This window comes from Nannizzia gypsea, genomic scaffold (assembly GCF_000150975.2).
Source record: "Nannizzia gypsea CBS 118893 supercont1.1 genomic scaffold, whole genome shotgun sequence".
Classification (NCBI taxonomy): Eukaryota; Fungi; Ascomycota; class Eurotiomycetes; order Onygenales; family Arthrodermataceae; genus Nannizzia; species Nannizzia gypsea.
Genome location: NW_003345201.1, coordinates 4,429,754 through 4,456,767, shown reverse-complemented (window position 1 = coordinate 4,456,767; position 27,014 = coordinate 4,429,754). Strand labels below are relative to the sequence as shown.

The 27,014-nt window shown below is 49.4% G+C and overlaps 10 protein-coding genes across 10 annotated transcripts; 5 read left to right on the top strand and 5 right to left on the bottom strand.

Moving 5' to 3' along the window:
- Nucleotides 1-530: 530 nt before the first annotated feature.
- MGYG_01630 (hypothetical protein) lies at nt 531-1,717 on the bottom strand (the record flags this gene model as incomplete). The annotated part of the gene is made up of 2 exons (XM_003177510.1): nt 531-1,474; nt 1,534-1,717. The coding sequence occupies 2 exons, from the start codon at nt 1,715-1,717 to the stop codon at nt 531-533; spliced, it is 1,128 nt and encodes a 375-aa protein (XP_003177558.1).
- A 1,252-nt stretch (nt 1,718-2,969) lies between these two features.
- MGYG_01629 (hypothetical protein) lies at nt 2,970-4,455 on the top strand (the record flags this gene model as incomplete). Its single annotated transcript, XM_003177509.1, has 2 exons — nt 2,970-3,995; nt 4,087-4,455. 2 exons carry the CDS (start codon nt 2,970-2,972, stop codon nt 4,453-4,455), a joined length of 1,395 nt encoding a protein of 464 aa, XP_003177557.1.
- A 1,419-nt stretch (nt 4,456-5,874) lies between these two features.
- On the top strand, nt 5,875-6,865 carry MGYG_01628 (carnitinyl-CoA dehydratase; the record flags this gene model as incomplete). Its single annotated transcript, XM_003177508.1, has 3 exons — nt 5,875-6,047; nt 6,117-6,178; nt 6,264-6,865. The coding sequence occupies 3 exons, from the start codon at nt 5,875-5,877 to the stop codon at nt 6,863-6,865; spliced, it is 837 nt and encodes a 278-aa protein (XP_003177556.1).
- A 547-nt stretch (nt 6,866-7,412) lies between these two features.
- MGYG_01627 (acyl-CoA dehydrogenase family member 9) lies at nt 7,413-8,983 on the top strand (the record flags this gene model as incomplete). Its single annotated transcript, XM_003177507.1, has 5 exons — nt 7,413-7,592; nt 7,667-7,812; nt 7,893-8,050; nt 8,106-8,423; nt 8,487-8,983. The coding sequence occupies 5 exons, from the start codon at nt 7,413-7,415 to the stop codon at nt 8,981-8,983; spliced, it is 1,299 nt and encodes a 432-aa protein (XP_003177555.1).
- Nucleotides 8,984-9,326: 343 nt separating this feature from the next.
- Nucleotides 9,327-10,164, bottom strand: MGYG_01626 (golgi apparatus membrane protein TVP23; the record flags this gene model as incomplete). The annotated part of the gene is made up of 4 exons (XM_003177506.1): nt 9,327-9,475; nt 9,537-9,823; nt 9,910-9,955; nt 10,062-10,164. The coding sequence occupies 4 exons, from the start codon at nt 10,162-10,164 to the stop codon at nt 9,327-9,329; spliced, it is 585 nt and encodes a 194-aa protein (XP_003177554.1).
- A 1,246-nt stretch (nt 10,165-11,410) lies between these two features.
- On the top strand, nt 11,411-13,703 carry MGYG_01625 (hypothetical protein; the record flags this gene model as incomplete). The annotated part of the gene is made up of 13 exons (XM_003177505.1): nt 11,411-11,435; nt 11,604-11,733; nt 11,801-11,884; nt 11,944-12,074; nt 12,132-12,262; nt 12,317-12,415; nt 12,469-12,676; nt 12,742-12,889; nt 12,946-13,022; nt 13,101-13,161; nt 13,233-13,309; nt 13,387-13,458; nt 13,528-13,703. 13 exons carry the CDS (start codon nt 11,411-11,413, stop codon nt 13,701-13,703), a joined length of 1,419 nt encoding a protein of 472 aa, XP_003177553.1.
- Nucleotides 13,704-16,257: 2,554 nt separating this feature from the next.
- MGYG_01624 (sugar transporter STL1) lies at nt 16,258-18,313 on the top strand (the record flags this gene model as incomplete). Its single annotated transcript, XM_003177504.1, has 5 exons — nt 16,258-16,340; nt 16,536-16,660; nt 16,725-17,719; nt 17,789-17,925; nt 17,998-18,313. 5 exons carry the CDS (start codon nt 16,258-16,260, stop codon nt 18,311-18,313), a joined length of 1,656 nt encoding a protein of 551 aa, XP_003177552.1.
- A 428-nt stretch (nt 18,314-18,741) lies between these two features.
- MGYG_01623 (hypothetical protein) lies at nt 18,742-19,116 on the bottom strand (the record flags this gene model as incomplete). Its single annotated transcript, XM_003177503.1, has 2 exons — nt 18,742-18,857; nt 18,957-19,116. The coding sequence occupies 2 exons, from the start codon at nt 19,114-19,116 to the stop codon at nt 18,742-18,744; spliced, it is 276 nt and encodes a 91-aa protein (XP_003177551.1).
- Nucleotides 19,117-20,382: 1,266 nt separating this feature from the next.
- MGYG_01622 (hypothetical protein) lies at nt 20,383-22,279 on the bottom strand (the record flags this gene model as incomplete). The annotated part of the gene is made up of 2 exons (XM_003177502.1): nt 20,383-21,696; nt 21,752-22,279. 2 exons carry the CDS (start codon nt 22,277-22,279, stop codon nt 20,383-20,385), a joined length of 1,842 nt encoding a protein of 613 aa, XP_003177550.1.
- A 1,345-nt stretch (nt 22,280-23,624) lies between these two features.
- On the bottom strand, nt 23,625-24,323 carry MGYG_01621 (secreted protein; the record flags this gene model as incomplete). The annotated part of the gene is made up of 2 exons (XM_003177501.1): nt 23,625-23,852; nt 23,919-24,323. The coding sequence occupies 2 exons, from the start codon at nt 24,321-24,323 to the stop codon at nt 23,625-23,627; spliced, it is 633 nt and encodes a 210-aa protein (XP_003177549.1).
- Nucleotides 24,324-27,014: the final 2,691 nt, after the last annotated feature.

The window sequence follows — 27,014 nt, the reverse complement described above, 5'->3', positions numbered from 1 at the left end:
CCGGTTGAATATTACAGGGGCTGAATACCTGCTGTTATGTACACAAGCAGATGTAATATGGCTCTGTTTACCTCTCTTGCCTCTATTATATTAGGTACATAGGGAGGGCGATATATTTAATTTTATATCATATTTAAATCATTTGCTCATTGGCTAAAGACCTGCCATACTAACTGCAACCAAGAGTTTAATCAGCTGCTTACTAAGCTAATCACATAGCTATAACCGACCCCCTAAATAACCGGGTTATCTGTAGCGCAGGTTATAACCAACCTTAACCGCGACTTTCTACTTATATAAGAAGCACCTGCGGGAGTCTAGTCTTCACCACTGCTTAACTATACATCCACATGTAGCATCTGTCTTGTCTAACGTCATCAATTATATCAAGCTCTATAAACTATCTACATCAGTTATCTGCCAAACACTATGCAACACTCCACGACCAACCAAAGGGACCAACAACTAGCACGCTCAGAATGTCCAGTCTGCTAGTGGCTACCTGAGCAACGCCCGAGTACTGATCACAGCTATTGCAGCTCTTCATCTTCATACTCTTCATCTTCACACGCTTCACACCCATGCGGATCCTCATACCTGTAGGCACACTTATCATTTATGATGATTCCGCCTGTCGGTTCCACGCTCCCAATAGCTGATTCGGAGTCTTTGGTGAAGGGTGCTATAACGTTCGCCGCCAGAGTCATCTTGTCAAGCGAGTTATAGATCTGGAACTGGAGTGCAGGGGCGAGTGGGAAATCATCAATTTCCTCAAAATAACAGGAAACTTGTTCTGAAACCCAGTTAAAAAAGTCATCTTGATTGTCGGGGTTAAGATAGGCAGCCGCGCCTGGCGCTACTCCAGCATAGTCGAAGCCGCCCTTGTCGAAGTACTGGTTATTGATCGTGAGCGTCTCACGGCGGTTCATGCGGCGGCGATTTTCTGCTATTATGGGGCCGAGGCCGTATCCAAATCGAAAGTGGGTGTTGTTATTTACCTGGCCCATATAGGTGAAGTGGACGGGATGGCCTTGAAAGTCACCTGCAAAGATATGACGCGGAGTGGCCGTGGTAGAGTCCACACTTCGTGTAGATAGAGGCACAGTCCTTTGCCCTTCACCATACCAAATACCAACATGGTAGACCTCGGTGGAGAGCATAAGCGAGAGATGGTTCTCCATCAGGCGGATTTCATCGGGCGTATTGATGTTAGCGACATGCCATCCGTCGACGGCCGAAATTGTGCCCAGAGAGCCGTTGAGAGTGTCGATTTGTTCCACAAGAAGGGCAATCCTGATCACTATGGGTACACCGCTCCAGGAGCAGGCTGTCCCGATGCCGCCGTCGGGGCAATCCCAGTCAAGACTGATCACGCCGGTATCTAGCTCCGTCACATTTGATGCCTGTCCAGCGAAAATGAGGTACTTTGGGAGCTCCTCTCCGGTCATCCCTCTTTCCGCGAGGCGTATTGCTTCTATTAGAAGGTCAGCATAGATACATCTACAGGTACAGGATGGAATGACTGTCTCTTACTCTTTGTTTCGTCCTTGTTAAGCTCAGGGAGTCTTCCGTGCAATGGTTCCCCAGGTGCCGGAATGACACCTGCAGTTCTGGCGTTTCCACCCGGAATGCCATCACCAGGAGAAAGGTTCTCCGGCGCAGGGAGAGCGGATGACCTGAGAAGGCAGAGGGACAGGATAAAGGCTCTAATAAGCATCTTTGAGGATGGTGGCTGTAGGGTCTTTGGTCTTTGATCTTTGGGTTTTATGTTGAGTGAGATGTAGTGGAAGCTGGCTTTGATTGATGTGATTGTGTATGATATCCCATCAGCAAAGGCCGCCGTGCTTCTACTCTTTTATATACCCTCCCTCTACGAAGCTGCGCCCCCTATGGTCTTCGACTGAAGCTCCCCTGGAATCCCCGTCGTCTTCCAGTCAACCACAGATTATCGGGATGTTGCTATATCTGAGAGAGCGAAGTTCCCTGTTCCATGTTGGAATAACCACCATCATGGAAACTTTAGGGGCCAAATTTGATACCAACAATCCCCAGCATTTCCCTATGCATAGTTAACTTTGCCATGCATCTGGTATAACTGTTGGACAATCAAAAAGTAGGGATAAGATCTCTTATGAACTGGTGGAATAGATATACTTTGAGTGACAGACAGTATAGCAGATACACTGAAGCAGTATCCTCTACGAGATATGGCCGAGTTACTATCTTCCCCCTCTACTATGAGCATTTCCCTCTCCGTCCGGGATCTGCCTGCGGTGAGATAGTTGACAGTTGATAGTTGATAGCTGTTGGATGAGGCCCGAGATGCAAAGGGCGGTGCAATGCCACAAGCATGTAGGGATGGATATTGCTAGGTCTATACACTTTTGAAAGTGCGAACCGTTAGTTAACTACTTCCCAGGAGTTTTAAATAGAATTAATTCCCTGCTAGAAGTCGAGACTTACGATGAAAGCATACTTCAAAGGGACTTGCATCCGGGCAGATGCGCAGCAAGCTGGGGTTATGCGCTTGTTGGGAAGATGCAAGCCAATGGGTAGATGTTGGAGTGCATGTAACAGTATATCGACTTGTTTATCCCTACAGGGCAGGGAGTAGAATGGGGCCATGCGCGACTACAGCATGCATCTCGATCTCTAGAGAACAGGATAGAGAACAGGATCTATACATGCTCTTTACGTAGTCCGTATGTATAGTTATGTCCGGTTCATAGCTCACTGTAGAACCTGCCCATGGCGTCTCTTGATATCTGCTCTGGACATCAACTAAACATCTTCCTAGTAAACTCACTGAGCTAGACGATTGGCCTGCACGAAGAGCGGACGAGGCTGTCGAGCCGATGCAGGGCTCGTAGATATACGAAACGGGCGGCGGGCATCAAATGCTGCACACACAGATACTTGCTCGTCCTGCCCAACATCGATCTACATAGATCTATATCGACCTGCCAGCCATGGAGACCCGGGAGGAACAGCTCGCCAGATGGGCTGACCCAGCCAGGATCGACGGCCGCCAGAGCCTGAGGGTGCTGCGAGGCTCGTTTTCGTGTCCTACAGGGGGCGCTTCGGCAGGGCGCACGCACATCTCGGAAGCGCAGATCCAGCTCGACCAGCTCGAAGACGGCCTCATCGACACGCCTGGCAAAGCCGTGAGAGATGGCGACGGCGATGGCCCCAAGCGATGGCACTTCAGGGTCCTGTCGGTGCCTCGCCTGCTGCCCGGCAGGCTCGCGCTGTCGCTCCCCAGGCAGGCCTTCGAGGCGCTCCAGGAGTCGTGGAAGCTGCACCCGCGCACCGTCGAGGTCTTCCTCTCCAACAACGGCGTCTTCACCACCTTCCGCTGCCCAACCACCAGGCGGCTGTCCCTGATCCTCAAGGTCGCCAGCTCGCGGTCCACGGGCTTCGACAGCGTGTCTGTAACCTTCGACCCGTCTCGCCGCACGACCTACGTCCTGTACCACCACCTCAAGGACGAGGACGCCGTGTTTGCCGCGCTGCTGGCGGCGCCGGAGCGATGTCTCGACCCCCATGCCTTCGTCGCCGCGCTGTATCGCTCGCACCACTACCAGATCGAGATACACCGCAGCAGCATCGATGATGCAGTCCTGTCGATCGAGCGGCAGACGGGCTACGGGCAGCCGGGCAGGATCATGGACCCCGGCCGCCGTCGCAGCGTCGATAAACCGCCTGCGTTCGAGGACGCAAAGACCATAATCCAAAAACTAAGCTTCTGCCAGACGGACCTCGCAATCATCAGGCATGCGGCGCAGTGTTGTCTAGGCTGCGGTGACTGGCTCGTCCAGTCAATCAGGGATAGGGACAGCTGCCCTGTAGGTCGCCCTCCCAACCCGTTCCTGGACAGTCTCAGCGCCGCACAGTCGATGGTCTGCGAAGACGTAGAGTACATGCGGAGACGGACCGCCATGCTACTGTCGCAGGTGCAGCAGATGACGGACAGAACCCAGAGCCAGACTGCGTTTGTGAGTTTCATCTTACATCTTTCATCTTTCACTAGTTACCTACCAATGGCTGACTGACGCGTTCGATTAGATGCTGAACAATATCACGCAGAGTGACTCTGAATACACTGCTGCTATAGCCATAGATACTAAGCGCGACAGCATCGCTATGAGGACCATCTCGATTCTTGGGATCATATACCTGCCGGGCTCCTTTGTGGCTACGCTGTTTAGCATGGACATGTTCCAATGGGGCGATCAGTCGTCTCCGCCAAAGGCATCGCCCTTTCTATGGGTATACTGGGCAGTTGCGCTGCCACTCACGCTTGCAACCGTCCTTATCTGGTTCTTCTGGGTCCGGAGAGAGAACTACAACAGCAGCAAGCGTCTGACATTACACCGCGTCACGGCTCCCAAGGATGATGCTCGTGCTGCTGCCTCGGGCGTTTTCAGGTTTAAGCCTGGCGAACGAATGGTTTAATATGCAACAACTAACGGCAGCTCAACAGGACAAGTATTCATCTTTACCTTATAAATCTAGCTAACTATCACTTGATTATACATAAATATTAAAGAAGGCAATGTATATAAGGACTAACTATTTAGATAACAGGTTGATCCGCTGGCTCTAAAGGCATTATTATTATTTTTATTAGTTATTGCTCGATGACTTCGGCCATCATATCTAGAGATGCACGGCCAAGGGAAAGAGACATGAAGCAGTCAAAGGGACACGGTAAAGATGCTTATGATGCATCCCAGGGACCTCATAGTCTCTCACGACTAAGTTCCCTCTGTCTATACTCAGTACATGCTGCGTCCCCTCGACTTATGCACCACCCCCTGGCCCGACAGCAAGATATGAGATCAATCAGAGACATGCCATGGACCAGCATATGGACGTCACCTCGGCAACTTGTAGCTAGGCCTGTCTTTGCTGGCCACGAGACCTCTTGTGGCAATATCAACAGATGCAGGAACCCTTAATAGACATCTTAGGCTCTGCATATAGCCAATTCACGTAGCGGTAGATAGACAGCAGCAGGCCAGCTTATCCTCGGTTTACTCCGTGCCATTGATACGGCATCTCGTCATAACCGGCTGAAGCAAGTTATCAATATGTAAGAGGGAGGCCAGGATCTCGTCACCACGCCTTGCACCTTGCATTGAACGGTAGCCTCGCTCGTCCAGCGTCCAGGATGTAATAATAAGACGGCCCGCTGCCGATCAGACGAGGACTGAAAGAAGGCTATCTCTTTCTCCCTATTCTCCTTCCGTGGAGAGGTGCGTCCGTTCGTTGCCATCTCAGGCTCCGTTCGCGACTATCTTCTTCTCCATAGCCGTAGCCCTTCGTATCAGGCTGGGCTTGCCGAGGCGATACGAGCTCCCTGAGAGATCGAGAGAGGTCGAGGTTATAGTCTGGTCGATATTATTATATTCTGTAGCTCAGCTGAGGTTGATTATCGTGAAGTCGAACCCCTTGATCCCTGGATGAACCAAGGGCGAACTGCATCTTCCCTGCAGCTGCAACGGTCTTCTTTTTTTGCTTCTTTCACATGCTCATGTCTTCATCTTGCAAGAAGCCGAGCTGTTGTTGGCTGTCAGTTATTTAGCTGTCGACCTGCATGGAAAGGTGGACGAGACCCCAGACTTAACTCGAAGAATCAAATACGAAGCAAGCCTCAAGCCTTCGCGCGCCATCGCTGGGGCTAGAAACCTTCAGGAGGCCGTCCCTTTTTATATATGTAACTGGGACTGCCGCTGCTGCTGCTGTTATATTTAACTATTGACATGTTGGACAGCTGGACAGCTGGACCTGACCTCTCTGCCATCATCATAATCGACATAACACAACACTGTTATAATAATTAGGTAGTTAACCGACTGGCCAACAGTCAAGATGGCGCCTACTGATACCCAACCGCCGTCCATGACCTGTGTGAAGCTGGACTTCCCGGCTCCCTACGTGCTGCTGGTGACCATCAACCGCCCGGCTCAGATGAACTCGCTCTCTTTCGAGGCAGCGTGGGAGCTGGACCGACTCTGGGACTGGATGGACGAGGAACCACAGATGTGAGAGCTTCCTACCTTCCTACAAATATCACAGCCATGAGACCACAGCTCCTCTAACCGCTCTATCAGACGAGTTGGCATCATCACCGGTGCTGGGAAGAAGGCATTCTGCTCTGGCATGGACATCAAGGGTTCGTCTTATACACAATTGACTATATAAACTACCTAAGATAACTACACGCCTCCATGCTCACTTTTATACAACCACGGCCCTAGATCGTCTGGAGATGGAGAAACTCAGTGAACTCGCTCTCGCAAAGGCAGTGACCTACCCTCCCACTGGCTTTGCGGGACTCACTCGACGCACCGGCAAGAAACCGATAATAGCAGCCTGTAACGGCCACGCACACGGCGGCGGCTTCGAGATCGTGCTAAACAGCGACCTCGTCATCGCAGCAGACCACGCCGACTTCAAGCTGCCCGACTCTGCTCGAGGGACAGGCGCACTCTGCGGCGGCCTGCCTCGACTGGCCCGGAACCTCACCTTGCAGCGAGCGATGCTGCTGGCCCTGCTGACGTATACGCTGTCCGCACAAGAGGCCAAGGAATGGGGTATCGTGCAGAAGGTGGTTCCTGCTGACGACCTGGTCAAGGAAGCCGTCAGGATGGCCAGTGGCATTGCTGCCATGAGTCCCGACAGTATCATCGTCAACCGTGCCGGCGTCAGACAGGGCTGGGAGACGGCGAGCGTGGAGCATGCCTCGACCCTGATATGGGACAACTACGCAAAGAAGCTGATGCTGGGGGATAATGCGATCGAGGGCATGCAGGCTTTCAAGGAGAAGCGGCGTCCGGTCTGGAAACCGTCGAAGCTGTGAGAACATCCCATTGATTAGCCAGCTAGCCAGCTGGTTGTGTATACCGTGGTAGAGTTTATACAGGCCACAGTACTTAATCAAGGTTCCGTCTATACCTATCTATATAGATACCTATATAGTTATTGGTGGTGGCTCACCCCCCAAAAGGAACCTGCCACCGGCTATACAAGTTCCATGATATCTAACGGTCGCGTGTAAGAGCTAAGACAGTAGTTAACTAGCTGCTAAATAAGCTAGGTAGTTAGTTACGGGTAGCCTGTTTGAATATATGAAAGATTAAGTGAATGCCACCTCTTTCCGGCCGTTGTGGACTAGTTATAGAAGGGAGAGAGATCTAGAAAATGAAAACAAATGCCGCTTAAAGGCTGTTGTTACAATGGACTATGAGAGCTCGATGTCATTCTATCCAGACCTCGGGTGGAAGCAAAATAAGCTTGTATTATTTACTAGGTATTGCTTTTGGCAGCGAGTTACGAGATAAGTATCACTAACCGGCTAACACATGCCAGCGAACTTCTGCCATAAACAACATACGCAGATACACAAGATGGATGCTCCTTTTGGGTCTCCTGTCCCCTATGCCGAACCCCAGTGGTATTCGCGAGACTGCTCGCCTTACCACAATGACTCTCACAAGAAGCTCCGGGCGTTTGTTCGGGAGTACGTGGAGATGGAGCTGATGCCGTACGCCCAGGAGTGGGAAGAACAAGGCTTTGTCCCTGATGAAGTTCGTTCTCATTGCTTATTTACTTATATCTCATCTTATACCCTCTTCCAGTAGTTATAGCTAACAGAGAAAAGACCATCAAGAGGTTTGCGAAGAATGGCTTCTGCGTCATAGACAGGTCCAAGCCCGAGTATATGGGTGGAATAGGCCTGCCCGCGGGCATTGCGCCGGAAGAATGGGACGTCTTCCACACCCTGATTGTGACAGATGAGTTGAACAGGTAGTTAGACAGACTGATGGGCTGGGGATCTCTGCATTTCTATAACTACTGTGAATACTGATGCCGGGTTGAGTTCTTAGAGTCGGATACACTGGACCCATCTGGGGTCTAAATGCAGGGAACAGCATTGGATGTCCGCCCATCATGAATTTCGGAACTGAGAAGCAGAAACTGGAATACATGCCTAAAGTTGCTCGTGGGGAGATCAGATTCTGTCTAGGGGTCACTGAGCCAGACGGTATGTTACAAAGAAGCTACGTCTTTACATGAGGCATGCCTACTAACGAATACAGCCGGATCGGACGTCTCTGGGATCAAGACCGTAGCAAAGAAAGTTGGTGACCGCTACATTGTCAACGGAGCAAAGAAATGGATAACCAACGGCATCTGGGCGGACTACTGCACTGCCGCTGTCAGAACTGGTGGACCGGGCCATGGAGGTATATCCTTTCTCATCATCCCTTTGACGGCAGAGGGAGTCACCAGGCGACGAATGTTCAATTCCGGCGTTCATGCAAGTGGTTCGACTTTCCTGGAGTTTGCCGATGTGGAAGTGCCATTGGAGAACCTTATTGGCAAGGAGAATGAAGGGTTCAAGTATATCATGTCAAGTGCGTTCTCTCATCCATACCCAAGTGACAGATGGGCCTTTTTGTCGGGCTAATAAGATGTAGACTTCAACCCAGAACGGCTCACTCTCGCAAGTGCATGCATTAGACTCTCACGCGTTTGCGTAGAAGACGCTTTCAAATACTCTACTACACGAGAGACGTTCGGCAAACCTTTACTAGCTAACCAGGTCATCAGGGCAAAGATCAGTAAAATGGGCCAGCTCATCGAGCCCTGCCAGGCATTTATGGACCAGCTGGCATATACAATCAAGACCTCCGAGAAAACTGGACGGAAAGTCGATATTGGAGGGATGACTGCCTTGCTGAAAGTGATGAGCACGCGCTGCTTGGAGAAAGTGTGCAGGGAAGCCCAGCAGATTATGGGCGGAGCAGGCTATAACAAGGCTGGCAAAGGGTCCAGAATTGAAGCGATCAGTCGTGATGTTCGGGTATATGTTGTTGGTGGAGGAAGTGAGGAGATACTGCAGGATCTCTCTGTGCGGGAGGAGCTCAAGCATATGCGTAAAGCCATGGAAGCTCAGAAGAGAGCCAAGCTGTGATAGTTCTGTTAGTATTACCTCTTGCTTCTTTAGTATTGCTTAATATATATATCCACTGCCCTCCCAGAAGTACTCCTTGTATCAGCCAGTTTGAAATCAGCTCCATTAAAATGGCATAGGTATGATACATGAAACAATGGTGGTTGAGTACATGCAAAGCTTTGGCTTCGCAAGCAACTAGAAATAGAATGACGCCAACTCCGAGCCTTAGAGCCAAAAAAAAAAAAAAGATCATTCCCATGTGCTAATGAGCAGTATCTAAACGCCCATCCAGGTATTCCTGTAAATATCGCGACACAGATATGGGTATATATGGATGGATGGAGTATGAAATACGATATGGTTATCTGAAAATTCTTCCAAACATGCCAGTAGCAAAGTTCCCAGCAATACCGCCAGAAAGGGCATTCGAAGCAAACGACGAAGCCTGGCTGAACCTATCACATCTCGAGAATGCCAGGGTGTTGGTAATGGTGAGAACAAGGGCAATTGCTAGAATATTCTGTCAGCATTTCGCCCACATAACTTGGCTCGGTGACGTGGTAAAACATACCGACAAGGCTCAGCCAGATCACACTTTGCAGTCGGATGATGGCCAGTACAGCCAGTCCAATCCACAAGGCCGGGGTACTGTAGAGTCCGAGCCAGAAAAACCGCTTATCCGTAGCGCTGATGACACGGGTATTCGGATCTGAGCTCTCGAACACCCAGTGCGATTCACCGGTCTGCACATTGACTTCATTCCACCATCTTAGCCCCACTAGTCGACGGCCCGCAATATTCTTCAGGTAATAGAAATCGGCAGAAAGAAGGAGGAGAGTGATGATGAAAACGAGGATGCTGCAGGCGAACAGGTAATTAGGCATAGGCTTAATTGCTAGATAGATAGACAAATCCTGGCTGATCTGTTGCGAGCGGGGACATACAAGTTTTTGATAAAGAGGACGCCGAATAGGTACATGAGCAAGCTACCTAAGCAATATAATTAGCAGTGCTCTTCTGTCCAGCCTGGCAATTGCTGTAGCTACGTGAAGCTAGTGCATTGCTGGGTGCCTGGAGATGACGATATATCGCATACCTATCCTGAATCCGAGAAAGAAGAGTAGAGTGAGTGGGTGCGCACTCAGGCGCCAGTTAAGGTCGCCTGGCATCGCCTGCGGTTGTACCTGAGCCTGTTCCATGATTTTATCGCCTTGTCGGTAGCCGTATATGTCTGTGCTGCTCGCATTAAGCCATCGTCCAGCTGGAGTCTCAAAGGCAGGTCGAGAAAGTGTCAACTTGGCGGTTGTTTAGCTGCTTATGTAAGAGATATCTTGGCGTTTGAGTCACTTACGTCAAGTCGACTTTTGGCGTGTTTTCTTCACTGTTCAACAAACATATCATTCTCGAAAGGACTTGCTGAGTGATGGGTGGAAGAGGATAAATTGCGTGTTGAGACATACCCAGATTGCAGTGTTAGTATTCAACTACGGCCTTGTAGTTGAGGGGGCATTGCAGCTACCTGATATCAAAACAGTGTCAAACACGTCATTTTGGCTGGTGATACCAAAGTTGGCTCTAATAGGCCACAACTTGAATTGAATACCATAGATATACATTGGATATCCCCGACGTTGATGTGTTTAATATACCTTCTAGTTTGGTAGTTATAGGTCTATAGGTCTACGGCAAAAGTCATAATGGGTACTTGTCAGCAGCAGTAACCTGCAATTGACAAGTAATACACCCACCGTTGGTTATATGATCTACTTACATAGATCGTAAACAATATATACGGGTAGCCAAAGACCTTTTTTATATATATACATGTCTTACATGGGGTTTTTGCATATCTGTCTTTGTTGCTCTGCCTTATGTCCTGCAGCCAGCCGGCGTTTGTCATGAGCTCTTTCTTTACTAGCTATCAGCCAATATACCAGTTATTATCGCCAGAGTAAAAATAGTGAAACGCACCCTCCAAACTGACTCTAAGATGTCTGATGTTAACATGACCAGCCTGTCCCTGTGTTGCTCTGTGGTTGCTAAGGGAGACACGTGGTTGTGGTTGTCCAGGAAATCTCTCCTTCTCGTCTGCTTTCTTTCATCGCGTCTTTGCAGTTTTCTTCTAATAACAACAACAACAACATCAACAATATCATCTGCAGAAGTGCGCCAGCTTTGCTAGTTGATATTCTGCTTGTCTGATTGACCAAAGCCAATTACTGTAGGCTTCCTTCTCTACTCTGCGTCCCTCCCTCCGCCGAGATATCTGACTTCACTTTCCTGAGCGCGTCAGCGGCTGTGCTTGCTAGTTTATTTTTTCCTTCACCTTTTAAACCCACATTTTCCTTCCACAAAGGCTCTGTCCTCTTTCTTCCTTCTCTTCATCCAAAACTTTTTTCAAACTATTTTCTCCATAGTAGAGAGAACCTGTCAAGGCTGCCCATCATGGCTGACTGGAAAGGAGAGGCTGGTAAGTCGTCTGTTACCTTTCTCTACTTCCTGGATACCGAGGCCTTCCCAGTACTGGCTGCCTTTCGTTGGTGACATTTGATATCATCAGAGAGCACTGTATCCGTATCCGTACTGAGTGGTGTCAAGTTCAGCTTGAATATGTCTGGCTAACGTGTTTTGCTTCTAGACAATGCCGCCTGGAACGATGGGGGCAATGATACGTGGAACGAGGGGGGAGATGGCTTTGGTGGCGGTGACCCCAACGACATGGCTGTTGTAACTGCCGATGACAACGCGAATGGTGATACCTGCCGCAAGTAAGTGTGGTATCAGATAATTGCCAAATCAGTTTTCCCAAATATCTAATATCTTCTCGCTTTACAGCTGTGGACAGGCCGGCCATTTCGCTCGCGAATGCCCGGAACCGAGAAAGCTCTCTGGAGCTTGTTTCAACTGTGGCCAGGAAGGGTATGAGACACCACAGTTTTTGACATCAAAGACATCTTTTAGCTGACACCACTAAACAGCCACAACAAGAGCGACTGCCCAAACCCTCGTATCTTCACTGGCACCTGTCGCATCTGCGAAAAGGAAGGACACCCAGCTGCCCAATGTCCAGACCGTCCCCCAGATATCTGCAAGAACTGCAAGGCTGAAGGTATGGTTTGATCATTTTGCTCGCCATGATATATAATTTGATCTAACCGATGCTCAGGCCACAAAACCATGGAATGCACTGAAAACCGCAAGTTAGAGCAGCACAATGTCCCTGACAAGCTCCCAGAAGAGGCCTTGGAGATCTTGAAGAAGGCTAGCAAGGAGCGAGACCTCGAAGATTTCCGTGATGTAAGTGACCTCTTTGTTGGAATGAGGGGACATTAGCTAACATCAAGGGTATAGGGTTTGAAAATCTACAACAAGGCAGCTCCCCTTGCCACCTATGTTGACATTGAGAAGCTTTTGCGTCAGGAGAAGCTCAACATCTACTTGATCGCGCTTGTGAGTGGCAATGAACTTCTGACGGGTTGATGGGCATTAACAGAATCCGTTAGGAACGCGAAATTGGTGATTGCCACACTGTTGTCAATCTCCAGGGAAAGCTCAACTGCAAGTTTGTTGTCGGTATCTACTTCAGTGACAAGCCCCAGCGTATCAACCTCAAGGAACGCTGGCCTGCCACTCCAGAGGAGAACCTCGAACGCCTTGCTGAGGCTGGTTTCCCTCTCGATCGTCAGATTCCCAAATGCTCCAACTGTGGACGTAAGATGAGACCACCACCCCTTTCCCAACGGCTATTTCCCCCGCTAACCCTGGCTGTCATTAAGAGATGGGCCATATCATGAAGAGCTGCAAGGAGGAGCATTCTGTTGTCGAGCGTGTGGAGGTCAAGTGTGTCAACTGCAAGCAGCCTGGTCACCGTGCTCGTGACTGTAAGGAAGCCCGCGTTGATAGGTTTGCTTGTCGTAACTGCGGGTACGTACTTTGCACATTGAGGCTTTACCACGTATCAATGCTAACTCATGATACAGAAAAGGAGGTCATCGTTCCAATGAGTGCACTGAGCCTCGCTCTGCCGAAGGAGTTGAATGCAAGCGCTGCAACGAAGGTATCATCATATACATATCAACCCAATTCTTGCAAGAAGAAGAAGAGGAAGAGGAAGCTAACACCTAGGTCATGGTAGTCGGCCATTTCGCCAAAGACTGCCCTCAGGGAGGCGGTTCTCGTGCTTGCCGTAACTGCGGGTTAGTTGGCCGTTTTATATATCTTGACTCCCCGTTTCTTATCGCCTCTGCTAATAATTCTGCCGCTATAGAAGCGAAGATCATATGGTCAAAGATTGCGATCAGCCTCGCAACATGGCGACTGTTACCTGCCACAACTGCGAAGAAAGTGAGTTCTCATCCAAGATCTATATAACTATATGATACCTGTATGATACCAGTGTGTGAGCTAACGGACGTTGGCAGTGGGTCACTTTAGTCGCGACTGCACCAAAAAGAAGGACTGGAGTAAGGTTAAATGCAGCTGCTGTGGAGAGAGTATGTTGGACCCCCTACCTGAAATGTGCATATTTGCCCTTTCATGATGCTGACCATAACAACCCATAGTGGGCCACACTATTCGACGCTGCCCCCAGGCCCCTGCTGATGAAAACGGCGGCGGCGGTGGAGGTTTCTATAACAACAATGAGACACCAGACTCAGCTGCTGTCCCCGGTGCTGGTGGTAACGTCATGGAGCCTGAAGCCGCTTGGGGTGGAGACGCTGGTAATTCTGCCTGGTAAACCCCACGACACTCCTTCCAACGACAACCCAAAAACCGACATGATGAGGAATGCATCAAAGGAATGGGTGAGAATGACCGGGACCGAGCAACACGAGGGTTGACTCGAGACAAATGCGCGAAAAAAAGGGAGACAAGAAAAATACATTTAAAGGAAGAAAAAAAAAGGGAAAATCAAGGGCAAAAAAAGGAGAGAAGATACGAGCTCAGGAGAATTCGTGAACTTGTACAACATGGTAATCAGTAGTAGCTAGGCAGATAGTCACCCAAAATGAAGAGAAATTAACGCGCAAAGCCCGTACCCAGCTCGTACGCAGCTGCTCTCAGCAACGCAAGATGTCAAGAAAGGGTACTCGACTATGTGCATCACCTGCGAGGCTGCATGGATGGTTACATTGTTGTTAGCTGTTGCGTTGGAGATTCGTCCAGCCTTGAGATATACAAACACTTGCTCCATGGATCTTTCTGCTTTCTGTGTTGCTTTGAATCCTTTGACGTTCAAAAAAAGAAAAAAAGGAAGGAAAAGAAAATAAAAAACAGGGTTCATGGCGGATTACCCAAAGCGGCAGTTCCGGCCAACTGCAAAAAGAGGCAGGTCAAGTCCGGGTAAACAAAACTCCGACAGCCGCTCAGCCGAGGTCCGAAGCTTCTCTTTCCTTTTTCCTTCGCCTTCCGCGGTTCCTGATCCGTTCCTTTTGCTGCTTCTTTCTTTTGCTTCATTCGCGACGTTTTACGGAGTAACTTGGAGTCTCCCTTATTTTGGAGGATTGTCATTTGCTCCCTTTTTCTTTAGTAGCAACGCCAGGGATGATGCAACGGGAGCATCGACAACACCACCAACGTCATGGTGGCCTCCACTGTGGGCTCTTTGCAGGGAAAAGCTTGATGCCAGGGTTGTTGTCTCTCTGTATCTTCTGCACCCTGTGGGCAGTTAGTTAACCCGCGCAACCCACCGTGAGTTACACGCACAGCGTGCCGGAAAAGAAAAAGACGCCACAAGAACCGACCACGCCCAGGCGAAAAGGCGTAGAGTGAACAGAGTGCCAACATCTCTCGTTGCTGTGATCAATCTGACGGAGCCTCGAGCGCGGGTAAACGGGACAAGAGGCGAGCTCTCGGCCAACTGGGATGAGACGGGGATGGAGCCGGCTTGCCCAAAAGTGGCAGCCGGGCAGGTTCGTCGGCGAAGGAAACACTGATATAAGCATTTCTTGGCTGAGGGAGGAAGCGCCGAAAAAGCGACCTCAAGAGCGGCTTTTTATATACAGCCACGGAGAATACATGGCTTTGACTCGACTCGCCAAGCGCAAGCGAGCCGGTTCGTTTGGCTTTAGACGAGCTGCCTCGATCGGGATATGCGACTCCTCCCAGCGTTGATGGTCCCACCTGGAACATTGGGGTATATACTTCACGCACGGAAACAGAAGACGAAGAAAGGGACACAGGAACATGTTCCTGGAGGGCCTTGACCCTCTAGAGGTACTTACTCACGCCTCTGTTGCCTCTGGAAGTATGATCACATCCCGAACATAAGTAAGTACTGTGGAGATTGAACGAATGCCGGAACCGAATCAGCATGAACAGAGCAAAAAGAGTTAGGGAAATTGGGCGTGGATGGCACGTTACTCCATCAACGGAAGGCAAGCCACATCGCACATACATAATACGGAGTACGGAGTGTACTTGGTATTAGTCCTCCAGCTAACCCCCGTACTTACGGACTCCATTCCCTTTCCCCTTCTTTTTCCTTTCTTCTTCTCCACGAGTCAGGGCAAAACTCTTTGTCCCTAGTGTATCCTGGGGGATTTCCAAACGGCGAATATAGATGGGATCAAACGCCCGATGCCCAATGAGACTGGCTGTCCACACTCTCATGGAGCCCATACATATAGGACCATGCCATAACGATGCCATGGCTGCAGGCTCGTGTGTGTGTGACAAGGAACCATCCAATATAATTCCTCATGCATGCTTCAAAGGAAGCAGAAGTATCAAAAGAAACGACGCAGAAGCAAAGGACGAAGAAAGAGAAAAAAGAAAAAAGCAATATCCCGACACATCCTTGAGAGTTTCCGAGAGTTTAGTTAGTTACGGCTAAGATGAAATATGGAGACGCCTTTTCTTGTCCAGCGATGTCATAGCCAGGGATCCTTCGCGGTCCATGCTGTAACCGCATCTCGCTGGCGGCTTCTCATGCGTGGATCGCCATGCTGCTGTGTCACGCCCGAGGAGCAGAGGGAGAAGCCGAGCAAAGGCAGCGCGGCGAACGGATGCGATGATACATCGATATAAAAGGGCCTCCACGTCCCGCCGCGGCAGCTTTTTATAGCTCGACTTCATCCGCTTTCTTTTCTCTAATTGTTTCTCATTCTTTCTTCCATCCGCTGCTGTTTATTATCCCGCTGGTCTGGGGTAGTTGTACGGACAGGTTGATACTTGAGACCAAGTAGGATTGTCGTCTCTTCCTTAGCTGTGGACGTTCTACCATCAACGACACGCGCTCGACGCACCACAATCAACAGCCAGCGAGGCAGCTCCAAAGGGACCTTCAAACCATGGGCGTGGGGCGTCAGTACTTCGGCCTTCGGGGCACGAAGCTGAACATTGCCATTGGCATCATTGCCGGCTTGGATTTCTTGTAAGTAACTAACTCCCCGGCTTTTCGAGCATGCGCGCGCTGGTGCGGTAACTGCTGTAACGACGTCAGATGCTGACTTGAGAACACTAGGCTCTTCGGTTATGACCAGTATGAACCATCCTCCTTATCTATAAACCTCGGCTTTTCTTTCTCTCGTTTCATGGGAACAGCAAAACATGGCTAACGCGAGCTCAGAGGTGTCATGGGCGGGCTCTTGACTCTCCCTTCTTTCGAAAAGGTCTTCCCTGAAATCGCTACTAGCAAAGAAGCAGTTGTGGGCTTGACCCAGGCTGAAAAGAACCACCGATCTACCATTCAGGGTGCGTGTTGTTCATTTCTATATGCGCGGCGCATGTTGAGAGTCAATCTAACGTTTTACTGCAGGTATCTCGGTTGCATCGTATAATCTCGGGTGTTTTGTTGGCGCGATCGCTTGTATCTGGGTCGGTGACAGGCTTGGACGTCGAAAGACCATCTGGCTAGGTGCAGCTGTCATGGTCGTTGGTGCTGCTCTCCAAGCCTCTGCCTTTGGTCTCCCACACTTCATCGTCGGTCGCCTTGTAACTGGCTTCGGTAATGGCTTGAACACATCAACCGTACCAACATGGCAGTCTGAATGTTCGAAATCTCACAGAAGAGGGCAGCTCGTCATGGTCGAAGGTGCTCTGATTACCGGAGGTATCTGTATCAGTTACTGGCTGGACTTTGGCTTCTCCTTCCTCGAGCCCAGCTCAGTCACATGGCGGTTCCCAATTGCCTTCCAGATCGTCTTTGCTCTCATCATCATGCTCGTAGTTATGGGCCTTCCAGAGTCTCCCCGGTGGCTCGTCCTTAAGGGCCAGGAAGACGAAGCTATGAATGTTTTGGCTGCACTTAGCGATCTGGACAGGGAGGATCGATTTGTCCATGCGGAGTTCAGTGCAATCAAGGATACCGTCATTGAGATGCAGAAGGGCGGTTTCAGGGACCTTTTCACCATGGACAAGGACCGTCACTTGCATCGTGTCATTCTCGCATACGTCAACCAGATGTTCCAGCAGATTTCTGGCATCAACCTCATCACATACTATGCCGCCACCATCTACGAAGGAAGCATTGGTCTTAGCCCGTTCCTCTCGCGAGTCCTTGCAGCTTGCAATGGTACTGAATATTTCATTGCATCCTGGATTGCCGTATTTGTCGTTGAAAAAATTGGCCGCCGTATTCTCATGTTGTTCGGTGCTGTGGGCATGTCCCTCTCCATGGCTGTCCTCGCCATTGCCACTAGTTTCAAAGGCCAGACAGAAGCTGGTATCGTCGCAGCTGTCTTCCTCTTCGTTTTCAACACCTTCTTCGCCATCGGCTGGCTTGGTATGACTTGGTTGTACCCTGCAGAAATTGTTAGTTTCTCTATTTCCCCTTACTGAGATATTGTGGAAGCCTCACCTACTAACCGTCAAATGTACCAGGTCCCTCTGCGAATCCGTGCTCCAGCCAATGCCCTGGCTACCTCAGGAAACTGGATCTTCAACTTCATGGTTGTCATGATCACCCCTGTTTCTTTCTCTTCGATCGAATACAAGACATACATCATCTTTGCGGTCATGTAAGTTTCCCTCGACGTCAAAAGTAAGTTTTGACTCAGGATGGACAAGGTAACTAACACTTCTCACTGCAGAAACGCCTTCATTGTTCCAGTAGTATATTTCTTCTACCCAGAGACAGCCTACCGCTCCCTTGAAGAAATGGACTCTATCTTCAGAAAGACCAAGTCCATCTTCACCGTGGTAAAAATAGCTCACGAAACTCCACGACGATACGGCAAGAATGGTGAAGTCCTCATCGATTATGATGAGACAGATGAGCACAGAGCCCGTGCTGGCATCACCCAGGAGGAGACCACAACATCATTCCCCGAGAAAAGTCATGCAAACCCAGACCATGACGCTGAAACTGGCAACTCGAATAGCCCGAGTAACCAGAGCACAGCATAAAGGCGTTTAAGAGATCGAAATGCTTTTCATGCCTTGTTTTATGTAACGACAAACTTTCCTTAAAATTAAGCTCTTGTCTTCTTAGCATCCCATTTATTAACGAGCATGTATGTATATATCATTGCGAGATAATAAATGTATATACCCCCCAATAATATGACGATTATGCACACAAAGTAAAGTTTATTTCTTTTTTTACTCTTCAAGCTGTCTTAGACAAGGTTGTGTTAATTGCCGCCACGCACTCTTATCCATTTATAAATACTCTGTAAAACTCTCAATTCAATAATGGAGGTTATATGTAGGGAGCAATAATATTGTTATAGACCAGTTATCTAGCCATAACGTCATAACCGTGTTACAGCCCAACTCCCACAGCATTGTGATTATGCATGTAATTAAGCCATCCATCACATAGTACCCCTGTCTTATCCGCAGTGAGCAGTAGGTCCTTTGCAGCCCTTGGAGCAGTATGTCACATAATCCGCAGCATACTTGGAGCTGCAATAGTAAAGGCCGTTGCGATTCGGAACACCCTGCCAGTCTATACTCCATGTTAGAAGTTGATGTCAAGTATAACTTTCAGCGGAAGAAAAAGGGGAGGTGACAGCCAATCAAAGCCCGGCACTAAGTGTTTACTTACGAAGGCTATCGGCTAGGTACCAGCCACAATAGTTGTGCCCAACATTGCAGGCCTTAATGGCGGTTAAACCGTCACCGCTTCCTGCGTTCGCTCCCTGCTGAACAGCTACACCGTTTGCAACGGCGGCCAGGGTAATGGCAAAGAAAGGTGTGAAACGCATGTTGATTGTTTATTGGTTGGGTGTGATTGTGCTCGGGAATTGAGGTTGGAAGTTCGAAATTTGGTGTTGTAGAAGGATTCTTGTCGACTCTGGAGATTGAATGAAAAGGTCCTTCTTCTCGAGGCATCACCTCGACTTTATACCCGCGATGTTGAATGCCAACATTGCTACCGGCCTTGGTGGGCGGGGGAGATATCAGTTCTCATCATAAGCACTTGAGAATTTTGGGTAATGTAGAACGAAACTCGCTTCTGCTGGGAGCTGATGCTGACATAGATACGAATATTTCAGCCTGCCAATATAATTGCCATTCTTTCTGCCTTCTAGGCATCTAATCATGAATGCTGGTCTTGTATATCTTGATTGCTCGACTCTTAGGTACCTTGTACCTATACCAACCTTGGAAGTCAGATGAGATGGCCTCCTATATATATTCACAGTAAGTCATGAAGAGTTGCGAGCTCTGAAAACATTGATGTAGAGCCTTGAGAAAGGCAATGAGATAGCAAGGGTTGACCAAGCTTCGTTTGGCCTTCATAAACATCATGATCCCAAGGCTGGACGCCTTAGCAGAGAGTTGGGTATAAAAATAGAAATATATCATGCATTTAATATCCGGCATGCATGTACCAGTGAATTCCAGCGACAGGGATAAATACGTATTGGAAGTATCTCCTAGGATATTTTCTCCGGCATAGAATTTCAATCGATGAACGCACCTTTGATCTTTGGTCTCTTCGTCGAACTGTCCGTTGTTGCGATGTTCTTTTTTGTTCTTTTTCAGCCGCTGAATAAGCACAGAGTACCTTCACATGAGTAACCTTGGTGAGACGGAAGCGCCCTATAGCCGCGCGGCAGTTAAGCGCACCAACTTTCAACGGTTCAAAGTAAAAGCAAGAGCCGCCGTCTGATCAAGCTGCTGTGTTCGTTATCCCAAGGCTGGGTGAAAGGAAAGATAATCATTTAACTGTATAGAGTATATCCAAAACAGAAGAAGACGCCAGATTCAAGGCACAAGGAACGAAGATAAGATATTAAGACGCTCAAGAAGGCAAGCAACATAAAAGAGATTCATAAGGGCATTCACACGTAGAGCTTGGTATTAATATATGGAGCGAAACTGAAGATGGGGAGGGGGACAGAACAACGCTGAAAGACAAGAGTCGAGAGATGCACTGCCTAGGTATATATAAATAGATCGAAATAAAAGACAGGCTGGTGGCTCAAACATATTACTTTGTCATAGATGTTAGTTATTAGTAGTCATTAATACCAAGGAAGATCGGCTTCCTCGATTCTGGTACAAGTCAAATAAGTCACTCCTGGCCAAGGGGCCGAAGTATCGCCATCGCCGCTAGAGCTTTTCAAGTCCAGCTCGAGAAAGTTGCGCATTAGTGGCTTGACGATTTCCCTTGCAAGGCGTTTCAGTTCATCTATTTTCCCTTCTAATCGCTTGAGATTTTCGCGAGAGTAGGACGTTGGATGCAGTTTGAGGAAGCGTTTGATTTCATCGTGGTTTAGATATGCCTGTAGGTTGGAAGACCCGATGAGTCTGTATGTTCGGCCAATACAGAAGGGGGCTTGTGGTTTGGTATTGGTATCGGCATCGTTCCTATTGGCTGCCGAATTCCCAGTCGAAGGGCGAGCGGTAGAAGGGCGGCTGGTAGAAGGACGGGTAGCGGATGTATTACTAGCTACTCGACGTGAAGAGGTTGAGTTCGATGGGTTATGTTGTCGGCTGCCACTGCTGTTGCTTCCACCAGCCGTGGACACGTTGCGCGCGGGTGCTGAGGGATTAGCGGTTCTACCATCACGCTGAGATGAAGTTGGAGGAGCTGGAAATTTCAATATAGTAGGCGGAGGTGGGGTGGTATTGTCAACCAGCCACTGTCGGAATAGGGATACAGCGAGCCAGTCTAAATAGCCGTTAAAGGGGGTAACCCGTTCACCGCGTGAGGTGGTCAAAGTTAAACGGAAAAGCTTTGATTCCGCGCGTCTGATTTCGTCCTTGAGGTCTTCCACTTTATCTTCTATCAGATCTAGTACTGCTTCAGGAAGCGGTGATTTGTGGTCCCGGCCAACCAACGGCTGAGAAACTGGCCAGTCGCCCACGATATGAATAAGAGCCTCTGTAAAAATAACACGGCTGCGAGCCTGATAGCCAAGTTTGATGTAGCTTGCGGGAAATTTCGCAATATGCTTGTAAAGGGACGAGGAGAAGCGCAGTAAGTGGTAGTCCACTCGGGGGCCGGTAACGGTCAGGGCGTCGTACATATCAGCCAGCGCAATTAGTGATTTACACTGAGAGTACGCGATGGTGATATTGTGCGGATTTAACTGTGGCGCGTAGTTGTAGAATATCCGGAAGAGGTTGTCGTAGTCACGAATAGTAGGATCAACGGGTAGGCTCTCCTCTGAATGCGTTGCGAGGGGCAAGTGAAGAGCGGACTGGATTCCGGTCAGGTTGGCCATCGATCGAAAGAAGCCTTGCTGGGGAGGCACAGGTTTGCTTCGGGTTGGTAACGGTGGGTGAATCTGCTGCGGCGTTGGCCCAAACACCGACTTGCTACTACTCGGCGGCTGGCTAGTATGTTAGTATTTGCTATATAGGCAGTCAGAATAGAATTGAAACTACCTTTTGCACGAGGATGGGCACTTCATCCCCTTCCCTATTCTCCCAATCCAACTCGTACCTCCATTTGGTCTTTGCTGGTGGAATACCAGTTCGATGTGTCAACGTTCGCCTTGGCTCCGTACTGGTTCTGGTTGCACCGTTATCGTCATCCTCCTCATCACACTCGTGCGTAACCTCGAGACCCGTGTGACTCAAAACATCTCCTGCAGACCAATTCGAGGTACCGGTAGTGAGAGCCGCGTTTATCTCCCGTTGTGCTTGGGCGCTCGACCACTCGTCGCTGGTTGAAGCTTCAAAAAAGCCCGAGTTCTGCGCCAGTATCAGCCGGTGCAGCAGATATCGACGCTCCTGATCTGCAGCACGAATAACGATCTCCACATCACCGGTGGTCGAGAAGACAGGGAACTCGTTAAGCTGCTGGTGAGACGAGCCGCCGGCGTGCGAGCGGCTGGCAAACCGATGGCGTCTCGAGCGGCGCGACGAAGTCACAGAAGATGGGCCGCGGGAAGCAGCTGTGGATGGTTCCATGGCTGCCGGTTGCGAAACCATGGGGACGGTGAAGCTTGTGCCCGTTTTTTTATATTAATATTATTCTCCTTCTTGCTTGTGTTCATATGCTCCAGGCAAAACAGGCAGCTCGGGTAAGTCGAATGGGGCCGTCTCGTCTCAGTGGCAAGACTCGAGCATGATATCAGCAGAGCCGTGTATGAGATATGGCAGCGCAACGGTGAACCGCTTTCCAGGCTCTTCTCCCCGCGCTGGCCGTATAGACGGAGTTTTGCTGCTCTTCTTCCTCAAGAGGACGTGAGGCTCCCTATGTACAGGATGACTTTTGCCGCCGGCCAGTCTGGTTGTTATTGTTGTCGTTGTTGTTATTGGTGGTCACGATAGTTAACCTGAAACCACAGACTGGGACGGCGAAACGGATCGCAACAGGGCTCGCCTCCTGGGGGCCGCCAGGGGGGCCTCGTCCATGCGGATAAGTATAAGTTGCGATCAAGGAGGAAACAGGGCGAGAGACCCGTTCGTCGCCAGGCCGTCAGGGCGGTTGGTGTTGATATCTTGGATGCGATGAGGCTGTGCAGCTTTTTAACTAAGGATATGGACTTGGACGGTGGGGAAAACGCGGCCGAGGGCGACCACCGCACAGAGTTACATATGTACTTGGTTACATAGTTACGGAGCAGATAGAGGCTATTTCACGACCGAGACGGCTGTATAGTTACAGCGACCAACAGCGATCAGACGAAAAGCCGAACGGTCGAGCCACGGCCGCGAGGGCAGAGGGAGAGGGAGAGGGAGAGCACAGCTGAAAAGCTCCTCGAGGCTTGCGGCGCAGCGTCGAATCGCAGTGGTGAATCCGCACTTTGCAGGGGCACACAATCCACCGGGAGGCAAAGACGGCCTATAGAAACTGGCTGTGGCTGCATCGCGCTGCGTTCCCTTGCCTTAGTGCCCTGCAGTCTCAGCAGGCATCGTCCGGGTAGTCGAGGTATTTCACATGAACAAGTTTTGATATATACTCCGTAGTTGCAGAAGTGAAGCAAGTTGCCTTGTTCGCGATGTGATATCAGATATTCTCCGGTTTACATACGGAAGTACCCAGGGGAGAGAGATGGATATTATTTTTGCAGGGTAGGTATAGTTATATATATTTGTAAAAGAAAAACATAGCGACAGTGAGTGTCGAGAGTGTACATGTCTTCGTCAAAGGATAAAAAGGTCGTTGAACGAAGCTCGGAGAGCCACGTTATATAGTTATCGAAAAAATAATAAGAAGAATAAGCAAAGAAGGTTGAGGCAAAGGGGGGAAGCCGTTGGACGGCTGGGGAAGAAAAAGGAATGAAGAAGATAAAGGATGGCCTCCTTATGCTTAACATCTCCTCCAGTCAAGGGAAATGACCTGTCTGACGGTTCCGTCAGCGCCGTCCTCTCGGCTCATCTCACCGGTGGCATTGTCGTTGTCACTGTCCATGCGAACGTCGGTGTTGATGTTGAAGGGGTAGCTCTCTCCGCATGGAGACCAGACTCTCTTGTTTGGCGCGCTGTCGAGATGGTAGTTGCCGCGACGAGGGCCAGAGATACCGGTAGCAGTGAATGCCTGAGCTGCCGTTAGTTTGGTATTCTTTACAATGAAACGACAAAAGTAGATGGAGAGTGGACATACCTGGTCGGGGCTTCCGGAGAAGTAGTAGATGCTTCCGTGTCTGCCAGTCACACCGGGATCCAAGCGTGCAGCACCATAGTACGTAGCACCAGAGACGGAGAACTGGTAGTTGTCGCGGCCAGCGACTTGCAGGTTCACTTGGCAGTTGGTGCGTTCGTCAGCAGGTTGAGTTCTTCCGCTGATCCGGGCAATGAGAGATTGGTAGTGGACGACGATGGATCTGCGGTCATTGGCAACAGAGTATCTGACGGTGTTGCTGTCGGATGGACAGCCGCTTCCACCATGGCGTCTCTCAGTCAAAGTAAGGACATCCGGTACATCAGTATTTTCGGGGGTAGAGTCTGGAATGGCAAGACCGACTGCCTGGGAGACGGCAAGGCCAAGAAGAGCAAGAGAAAGCTTCATGGTATATAACTGCGTGTGTATATAGATATGAGTAAGGATATCACTGTTATGGAGAGACTATGATTCAAGGCCTGGGTGAGATGCAGTGGAGAAGGAATCTGCAAGATCTCAGGAGGAAATGCGGGGGGTTTATATCTCAATCGCCATATGGGCAAATATACATAGAGCAGGAATGATAATGGGACATGGGAACTGCATTGTTTCTGCAGCCATCCATTCCCCAACATCACAAGGATATCCACGGCTGCTCTGGTACCATGCGCTATCACAGTCACTACCCCCATCGGTATTCCAGCCATACACGTTGAGCGAGGTCAAAATCCAGTAGGTCGAAGCGCATGAACCGGGTGGATGCGCTTCTTGTCTAGGCCTTGTGGGAAGCGACTCGAAGGCAAACAAAACAGCTAGATAGAAGAAAGATCGAACATTCTTCTCCTCGGAATGACACCCTGCGCAATGATAAAAGCCAAATAGATTGCTTCGGGCGTGGAGAGGCGCATTATTTGGCATATATATCAAAGTATCTTCCGGGTGCAACAATATAAGATTACTTGGGACGTGGGGACATGGAATGCGAGGCTTTTGCCCCAAGTTTATATATCTAGTTCCCTGGCAATATCAAACGCTAACGGCGTATGGGGCAGAAAGGTATTTTTTCCAGTCTAGCGGTGATTCTCGCAGGGATTGATGGTACCACGTTAGCGATGCCACTATCAAGGGTATATAGTTTTGCGTGTAGGCATCGTGGAAGCGGGAGACCAGCAGACCCTGTGCATGGAAATCTAAACCGCCGGATAACTAGCTGAAGATATTATTATGTCAATATCTCGTCTCTGAAGAAGTTCTCTGCGTGCTGTTGTCATATCTGTAATCAATCCACGGTTGAGAATAGTGGACTTTTAAGCTCGGCTGGCAGAGCCATGATAGCAGGCAGATGCCGGCACGGAGCGGCCATGTGTATAGGGATCATATTGAAACAGGCCAGGGGTCTAGCAGAACCGACACGGGTCAAGATATATATCAGTCAGTCACTATCTTCACCACAGGCCGAACACTGTTCTCTCGTGTTCATTAAGCTTCTTCTCATTTGCGTTTTTGCGGAATAAGACCAGGGGGATTTTCCAGATACGAGCAGAGACGCTGGCCTGGCCGTCCATCTGATTGGGGCATCCTGCTGGACGACATGTGCTGGAAGGCTGCCTTGGAAACGGCCTGCCCCATAGAATAGATTAAGTGCCATCGTGACCTGATATCAATATCGACGTCGACATCGCGTCGTTTTATCGTCGTGTCGTCGTCGTCGTTTTAACTGAGGGAGTCTGTCTGATGAGTCAGCAAGATCACATCCAACCGCCTACAAGGAAGCTGGGGATGGAAGTTGCAAGCATCTTCGTTGATATCAAATTACGAACAAGACAGCAGGCATGGTTGGGCATGAAGAAAGTCCCCGGTCAAGGTTATTTTTAACAGTGACGATCACGTACGTGCGTGTGGAGAGCCATGGAGACGGAGATGGAGGCGTAGGGATGGCATCTGCCCGTTGGCCTATACCCCCTTAACTACTTGGCCGTTCAACGGACAGAGGATAAGCTAGTACACTACGCCATAATCAAGGAACACGGAGGAAGACAGATATGGAGATGCCTCCTTGTCCAGTGTGGGTTAGGGTCGGTTCGGTTGCCTACTTTCCTCTACTCTCCCTTCTCAAACGCACTTATATCGTACTAACAAGACTTAAAAACTAGTTGGCCGTGGCATGATCTAAACGAGCATCAACTCTATTCACACCGCAAGGACGGGAATACCATTAACTCGTTTTCAAACTATCCAATCCTATGGTTCGAACAGGGTACATCTCCCGTCAGGTCAGGGCAGGGCAGGGAAGGGCAAGGCAAGCACGGAGTGCCACACCATTCATTATAAGAGAGCCATTTTATCTCTTCCTATTAATTGATGGAGGGTATGGGACCCTGCCGATGTCATGGATCAGTTATATGACCGAGCCCAGGGGTTCCCCTCATTCCCCAGATGCACCGATTGTGCAGCAGGGTGACCTACTCTCTTCGCCTTTCTTTTTTTTTTTCATTTACTCATGTGCAGATACTCAGGGTGACGAGTCTGCCACGTCTAGCAACCCTTGCTCGAACATATCTTATCACATGCTATAATGGTGACTCTTCGGGGGGAACAGTATCTCAATTCAAAGAGGAAGAAATAGAGTGGCTGGTGTTATATCTCATTAGTTATTTAATCGGAGGTGATACGGCCAGCAGAGTTGTTTGTGTTTACAAGGACTGGCATGACAAGGTCAGGCATAGGCCAGTATCGTTCGTGGAATCCGCATCAAGAACTGAAGGGATAAGAGATAGGAAAAAGAGCCCGGTCAGGTCAGGATATGCTAGGCTATGCAAAGCAAGAAAAGAAGACATGGTGGACTCAAGGAGAAATAACAGAATGGTCATCTGCTTTCCCAACCGGACGTACTCCCCTGCTTAGCCTCTATGCACAACAAGGAGAAGAAATAAGAAATAAAAGGCGAAAGGGGAGATAAACCTCAGGTATGAGCGACCCAGTAAACGCCAAAATCTCAGGATAAACTTAAGAGAGGAAGAGAACAGGGTGAAATGAAATCTGCAGACTTGGATATGTTTTAGGATAAACGACAAAGGGAAAGAAACTGGGTGGATGAGC